This window comes from Tupaia chinensis, unplaced genomic scaffold (genome assembly GCF_000334495.1).
Source record: "Tupaia chinensis unplaced genomic scaffold, TupChi_1.0 Scaffold000315_1, whole genome shotgun sequence".
Lineage (NCBI taxonomy): Eukaryota > Metazoa > Chordata > Mammalia > Scandentia > Tupaiidae > Tupaia > Tupaia belangeri.
The window spans coordinates 1,553,064-1,560,998 of NW_006159808.1; the positions used below are offsets into that span (position 1 = coordinate 1,553,064).

Sequence of the window (7,935 nt, forward strand, 5' to 3'; positions counted from 1 at the left end):
CGGGGCCGGCGCCCCCAGCCCCTCCGGGAAGCGAGGTGGAAGGACCGCGGCGGCCGCTCGCAGGTGGAGCGCCCAGGCGCCGGTCTCCGAGGAGTTTGCGGCTCTGGCCGCGGGAAGGTGGACAGCTACTAGGGGTTGTCGCGGAGCTGGAGTCCCGCCCGGGCGCACGCTCCCAGGCACCGGCTGGGGGATGAAGATCCTCGGCTGCGTGCACGCTTTATAGTCTCGTGGAGTCCCCTGCCTCAGTGACGTGGAGGGGGCCACGAGCTGACGAACCCCTCTGATGGCGCTCCTTTCCTCCATCCCGCCCTGTGGGTTTCATTCCTTCGCTGTCTCCAAGGAGCGACCGGGACTGCAGCCTGGCGGCCTGAGCGCGCCAAAGGAAGGGCTGCACTTTGTCAGCCGTAGTTCAAATCTTTCCCAACTGCTCTCCCTCTTTTAGCTGAAGGATGCCTTGCTGAGGTTCCCGCTCTCAGACACGTATTGTGAGCTCGTCTTGTCTAGATGGATTAAACCGTTCACCCGTGGAGCGAGGGCGACAGCCCAGCGGATATTCAGGAAGAGCATGCCGGGGTGCGTAGCCTGCCGCGGGCTGCTGGCTGCGCTGGTGCGCTTTCTCGGGGTCATGCCTTTTGGAAAGTCAGTCCACATCCTGCCCCCTTGCTGCTAGTCTCACATCTTGGAGCCCTTTTCCTCTCGCTCCCCCTTTCAGCGCCCACCCTTTTCCCCTACCCTCTAATCTCAGGCACCACAAATCAGTCTCCCCACTCCCTTTCTGCTCTGACAGAGTGACGGTGATTTCTCCCGGAGGATTGTGTTCAGATTGGAGTGTCCTAATACACCCGGAGTAAATAAAAAATGCTGAGCTCTAAGTTCTTTCTTGAAAGATGAGTCTGGGTCTCTTCATTTTCCAGGTTGAACTTAGCCTGTGCGCCATATAAATACATCACTTTTGGTTCTGTGGTTCCAGACATTTGGTGCCTTGGTATTCATGGCCTGACCTTGAGGGCTGCAGCTTTGGCTGAGCGGAGGTGAGTTGGCCTGCTCTGTGGAGAGCGGGTGAGGACACGTCAACATCAGGGGCACTGCATCAGGATATTGAACGTTCTTAGACTCTTGGGGCCAGGGGTGTAAGGACTCAGGGTTAGACATATTCTTAGCAATCTCCTGAATACACTTGAACTCTTGAACTTCAGTTTCCCCATTTGAAAGTGAAGATTAAAAAAAAAAATAAACTGACCTGTGGCATAATTCTGGGGATGAGTAATTTCAACAGACTTCCTTGGACAGCACCAGACAGGAGGAGGAAAACTTGGCTAAATGCTAGTGCCCTTCCATCTTCAATTTATGGGCGTGATGGGTCTGAGTAACAAGTTTTATCAAGAAGTGGTAGCTTTTGATGTATAGAAATTCTGCTTTGTAGTTTAGAGCGTGTTCTTCAAAAACCCTGCTGTGGTTACTGTACACATGGTGACTAGGATAAATTGATTTTTCCTTCTTAGAGTTTTTTTTTTTTTTTTGAGAGATTTTTGCTATAGGGCGCATGCGCTCACCAGACAGACAGAGAGAGACATAGAGACAGAAAATGAGAAATCACCCCCAGGGGGGATGGTCACACTGCAATCCCTTCTCCTCCATTCTCCTCTCGGGATCTTGGGCACGCACGCACACGCGCCCGGTGTGAGTTTTAAGCCACCGGGTCGGGGACATGAACTGTGGTCAACTATGTGGGAGTCTAACGACATAGCCATTACGCTAACTGCTGGTTCCCCCTTCTTAGAGTTTTTAAATGTATTTTTTATTTGTATTTATTTACATTTAATTATCGTTCATCTTTATACTGTACGGTATGTTTTTTCTCAGCATGAATACACTGAATATTAGTCAAGTCAAAGATGTTACCATATACATTATCGTCAGCCTGTAACTTTTCATTTTTGTGCCTATTACATGTGTTGTTTGTTTCTCCCCTGATCCTGCCCCACCCCCTATTACCCTCTTCTTCCCCACACTGTCTCTAATATCTGCAGTTGCCCTCCCTGCAATTATACCTTCCAGTCTTTTGGTTATTTCTATAAAGTGCAAGTATTCGGTGTGTGTGTGTGCCCCCTTGCTGCTAGTCTCACATCTTGGAGCCCTTTTCCTCTCGCTCCCCCTTTCAGCGCCCACCCTTTTCCCCTACCCTCTAATCTCAGGCACCACAAATCAGTCTCCCCACTCCCTTTCTGCTCTGACAGAGTGACGGTGATTTCTCCCGGAGGATTGTGTTCAGATTGGAGTGTCCTAATACACCCGGAGTAAATAAAAAATGCTGAGCTCTAAGTTCTTTCTTGAAAGATGAGTCTGGGTCTCTTCATTTTCCAGGTTGAACTTAGCCTGTGCGCCATATAAATACATCACTTTTGGTTCTGTGGTTCCAGACATTTGGTGCCTTGGTATTCATGGCCTGACCTTGAGGGCTGCAGCTTTGGCTGAGCGGAGGTGAGTTGGCCTGCTCTGTGGAGAGCGGGTGAGGACACGTCAACATCAGGGGCACTGCATCAGGATATTGAACGTTCTTAGACTCTTGGGGCCAGGGGTGTAAGGACTCAGGGTTAGACATATTCTTAGCAATCTCCTGAATACACTTGAACTCTTGAACTTCAGTTTCCCCATTTGAAAGTGAAGATTAAAAAAAAAAATAAACTGACCTGTGGCATAATTCTGGGGATGAGTAATTTCAACAGACTTCCTTGGACAGCACCAGACAGGAGGAGGAAAACTTGGCTAAATGCTAGTGCCCTTCCATCTTCAATTTATGGGCGTGATGGGTCTGAGTAACAAGTTTTATCAAGAAGTGGTAGCTTTTGATGTATAGAAATTCTGCTTTGTAGTTTAGAGCGTGTTCTTCAAAAACCCTGCTGTGGTTACTGTACACATGGTGACTAGGATAAATTGATTTTTCCTTCTTAGAGTTTTTTTTTTTTTTTTGAGAGATTTTTGCTATAGGGCGCATGCGCTCACCAGACAGACAGAGAGAGACATAGAGACAGAAAATGAGAAATCACCCCCAGGGGGGATGGTCACACTGCAATCCCTTCTCCTCCATTCTCCTCTCGGGATCTTGGGCACGCACGCACACGCGCCCGGTGTGAGTTTTAAGCCACCGGGTCGGGGACATGAACTGTGGTCAACTATGTGGGAGTCTAACGACATAGCCATTACGCTAACTGCTGGTTCCCCCTTCTTAGAGTTTTTAAATGTATTTTTTATTTGTATTTATTTACATTTAATTATCGTTCATCTTTATACTGTACGGTATGTTTTTTCTCAGCATGAATACACTGAATATTAGTCAAGTCAAAGATGTTACCATATACATTATCGTCAGCCTGTAACTTTTCATTTTTGTGCCTATTACATGTGTTGTTTGTTTCTTCCCTGATCCTGCCCCACCCCCTATTACCCTCTTCTTCCCCACACTGTCTCTAATATCTGCAGTTGACCTCCCTGCAATTATACCTTCCAGTCTTTTGGTTATTTCTATAAAGTGCAAGTATTCGGTGTGTGTGTGTGTGTATATATATATATATATATATATAGAGAGAGAATATAGAGAGAGAGAGAGAGAGAGAGAGAGGGAGAGAGCGAGCGAGCGAGCGAGCAGGGACATACAATGCCTGTCCTCCATAGTCTGGTTTGCTTTGCTTACATTAACTCTTTCGTATTTGTCCATTTTCTATCACATGTCATAGTCTCATTGTTTTTTTATGGCAGAGTAGTATTCCATAGAGTACACATCCCACAGTTTTCAATCCACTTGTCTGTTCTTGGATGCTTGGGTTAATTCCATGTCCTAGCAATGGTAAATAATGCTGTAATAAACATGAAAGTTCAAGTGTTTTTTCTTACTGAGAATTTTCCTATCCTCTGGATAGATACCTAAGAGTGGAATTACAGGGTTGTGTGGCAGTTCTATTTGTAGTTTTCTGAGGAACCTCCATATTGTTCTCCGCGGTGGTTGTACTAATTTACATTCCCACCAGTAGTACAGGAGGGTTCCCTTTTCACCACAGCCTTGCCAGCACTTATCATTCTTTTCATCTTTTTAATATCATTTTTTAAATCTTAGTCATTCTGACTGGGGTTAGGTGGTATCTCATCTCCCTTAGGAAGAGAGATAGTGAATGTGTCTTCATGTGTTTTGACTGTTTCTGTGACTTCTTTGGAGAGTTGTTTGTTCCATTCATTTGCCCATCTTTTAATTGGGCTGATTTTTTTTTTTTCCTGCAGGTAAGGTGCTTGAGTTCCCTGTTTATTTTGATTATGAGTCCCTTATCTAAGGCATAATTTGAAAATATACTCTCCCACTCTGAGGGCTATCTCCTCACTCTATTTATTTAGTTAGTTTTTTACTGTACAGAAGCTTTTTAGCTTAATTTAGTACCACCTGTCTATATTGGGGACAGTTGTCTGTATATTGGGGATCCTCTTTAACAAGTCATTGCTCATTCCAGTTCTCCAAGAGTTTTCTCTGTAAAAATATGAAATACTTTATGAATTTGCATGTCATCCTCGTGCAGGGGCCATGCTAATCTTCTCTGAATTATCCCAATTTTAATATATGTACTGCCAAAGTGAGTAACTTTTTACAGACTTTTATGACCCAAAGACTAGTATATAGAAATAAGTTTAAGAAAACCTGTTAATAATTATACTGACATAAGCCTACTTCAAAATAAATGCATCCTGAACATGTTACCAGCTGTTGTTATTTCCTATTTCTTTCCAGAGAGACCCATGAAGATATGTGATAAATCATAAGTAAAGTCGATAAAGATCTCATCCTCCTTGCTTATTAATTATAAATTAAACCATTTCTCTGGAAAGGCAGATTATTTCTTTCTCCCAATTCACCATCTAGAAATCTCTTGAGTTACAAATGAAAGCCTCTCCTCTTTTTAATAAAAATCAAGGAAAATAATTATTTGAAAAAAAAAAACCTCTTTGTATGACACACATCATTTATTCAGTATTATAAAATAGATTGTCTGGTGGTTCTACAATCAAATTGTTAATGTTAAAAGTTGTCTAATTAGCTAGTTATGTACAAATGCATTTATCTTACACTGTTGCTTTACTTCTAATACTTAGAGCATATTGGAAGTGTACAGTTCTGTCTTTTTCGGGCCTTTACAAGAGTAGATGGGAGATGACAAAAAAGGAAATGATATGCAATTAAAAGTAGACATAGTGAAAGGGCTTGAAAGAGTTCTGTTCTTTCAGAGGAAGAGGTAGAGTCAGGTCATGACTTTCCTTCTTAGGTCGTGTTAGGAAGAAACAGTCTCTCTGGATCCTAATAATGTCCAGGCTCATTCTTTATCATTTCTCAGTAATGTATTGAGTAGTCTTCCTTCCAGGTGCCATTCCAGGGAGAAATGTAGCAATGAAACAGCCAGATAGAAACCCTGGCCTCACAGAGCCTACAGCCTAGCAGGGCTGACATTAAAGCAGATTTTGGAATAAGAATAGGAAGTTGCAGAGAAAAATTGGAGTGCTGACTGCGGAGGAGGTATTGGGCCCGCTGGAGTCTGATTCTGTCAACCTCTCTTAAAACACTTTACTGTAAGGATGTAATGAGGTACTATTCTAAAGAAGGAGAGACTTACTACAACGTATGCTGTGGTCCGTGAGAAGGTTTAGAAGATGATGGTTATGGATGAGGTTTCCTATAAGAGAATTTGGTGACTAATTTGCTCATTTTAGCTCCAGATTCTGAATCCTGCTCTTGTCAGCCGTTTTTCTAATTCTTTTATTTTTAAATAATTATTTATTCTAAATTTTATTTATTAATTAATTAATTTTAATTTGACCAAAGAGAGACAGAGAGAGAGAGAGAGAGAGAGAGAGAGAGAGAGAGAGAGAGAGAGAGAGAGAGAGAGAAAAAAAAAAAGCCATAAGGCTCAGGACTTGAACTATGGTTGGCCATGTGGGAGTGTCCAGCACTTTAACCACCACACCACGTGTTGGCCCCAACTCATCCTTTTTCTTTTACCATGAGAACTCCAAAGGCTTAGCCTTGGACCACAGAGGAAGGGGCAGAGGTAAGCGTGGAACACCAGAAGCTGAGTCACAGTGTGGAAGCCTCTGCTTTGGGACTTAAAACCCCGGAGTGTGCGAGCCTGCATCTGTGCACGTGTGTGAGCATGCTGGGGGAAAGGTCATGGTAGACACTTCGGTAAGGACATCAAAAGGTTTTAGAAAATAGCAAACTAAACTAGTTGAACTGCATACGTGTAATATAAATTTCGACCATTTATGTAGGTGCTTACTATTTATTCTCAACAGCCAGGAAGTATTTATCTATTTTATTATCAAGTATTATATTAGGAAGGTTTTTTTTCTGAATCTTACTTGCTTTTTATATTTTTGCTTGGAGTAGATACTGGTAATGTGTCCTGTCATTGCTAACACGTTATATAAGAGAGTGATACTTGGCATATGTCAATTATTTTTCCCCTCTTATGACTCAAGGACTCTTAGTGTGCCGTATTTCATATTTTATTATTTTTATTTTAACAGATCTCCCCAAAATAAAAATAGTAAGATAGAATTTCAGGTAGTGTTACTGGCTACTGGAGGAGTTATTTTGGGGAAGAAGAGGTTGTCAAAATTTCAGCTCTGTCTCTGACAACAACCTTCTATTTGACAGTTGTCTCATACTTGTAGTTTTCATTATTTCCCACCATGTTGAGATGTTTTTATCCACTTCAGATCCTCATAGTCTAGCGTGTTGATTGTGGCTTCAGACTTGCCCCCTTGGTTACCAGAATTGCTTTGTGATTGTCGCGTCAGCTTAGCTCCTACAGCCCAGCTACTTAGTATTGCTGGCAGTCAGTCCATCAACACATGGCCACTACATAATGCAGATGGGTTATTTCTTAAAAATTCTTCCTCTTCCAGCAAATGGCATAATGGTTACATTGCTGGACTCCCATGTAGTCAACCATGGTTCGAGTCCCAAACCCAGTAGCTTAAAACTCACACCAGGCACGTGTGTGTACATAAGATCCTGAGAAGAATGGAGGAGAAGGGATTAGGTCTGGCCATCCTCCCAATAGGGTGATTTCTTACTTTCTGTCTCTCTGTTTCTCTCTGTCTCTCCAGTGAGCACATGTACCCTATAGTAAAAATCTCTCTTAAAAAAATTCCTTCTCTTTACTAGGCACTCTTTTCTTCTGGGCCTGTAATCAGTTCTCATTTCCAAAATTTCCATCTACTCCTAAAAGTCTCTTCCTTTTTCATCTTTCTTTTTATGTTCTGTAAATGATGTTGTATCCAGTTTACCTGGCAAAATTAGAAGCCATCAGCCAAGAATTTTGACACTTCTGTGACTTTAACCCATCCTTTCATCATTGAGCTCTCACAGTGAGCACGGTTTGTTTTTCCTAAGTCCCTTCTTTCATCTGTGCTGCTTTAAAAAAACATTCCTGTCTTTTCTCTTTCTTCAGCATCTCATTCTTTTTTCCTCCTTTTCTCCAATACTGAAACATATCTAGGAATCTACATTAAAATATCCCTCTCTTGACCACATGCTCCTTTAATTACCGCCTTTCCTTGTTGAGCCTCTTTAACAGAATACCCAAGTTTAATATTTCCCTTTTCTCACCTCACATTATCATTTTTAAGTATTTAATTATGCTCTTCTGTCAAGGCCTGTCCTATTAGTTACCTGCATTTTTGCTATACCGTTCCTTCCTGCCCTTAACCTTTGTGACGTTTCTGTAGCAGCAGCATTTGGCATTGGAATTAGTTTTCCAAGACTGTGGAAACAGATATCACGAACTGAGCGACTGAAAACAACGGAGTTTACTCTCTCTCAGTGTGGGAGGCTGTCGGTGATCTTGGCCCTCCAGGTGTCCATGTGGGTGAACCGGCTCGCTGCTCTTTCCTAAC

The 7,935-nt window shown here is 42.6% G+C and overlaps 1 protein-coding gene and 1 non-coding gene across 2 annotated transcripts in view; both read right to left on the reverse strand.

Moving 5' to 3' along the window:
• TACR3 (tachykinin receptor 3) overlaps positions 1-303 on the reverse strand; it is a 61,947-nt gene extending 61,644 nt beyond the window's left edge. The window contains exon 1 of the mRNA XM_006151181.2: positions 7-303. Within this exon, the coding sequence (XP_006151243.1) occupies positions 7-303 (297 nt within the window). The remainder of the gene's footprint in view (positions 1-6) is intronic.
• Positions 304-4,517: 4,214 nt separating this feature from the next.
• Positions 4,518-4,624, reverse strand: LOC114008262 (U6 spliceosomal RNA). The gene has a single exon (XR_003549820.1). It is a non-coding gene; the product is annotated as a U6 spliceosomal RNA (small nuclear RNA).
• Positions 4,625-7,935: the final 3,311 nt, after the last annotated feature.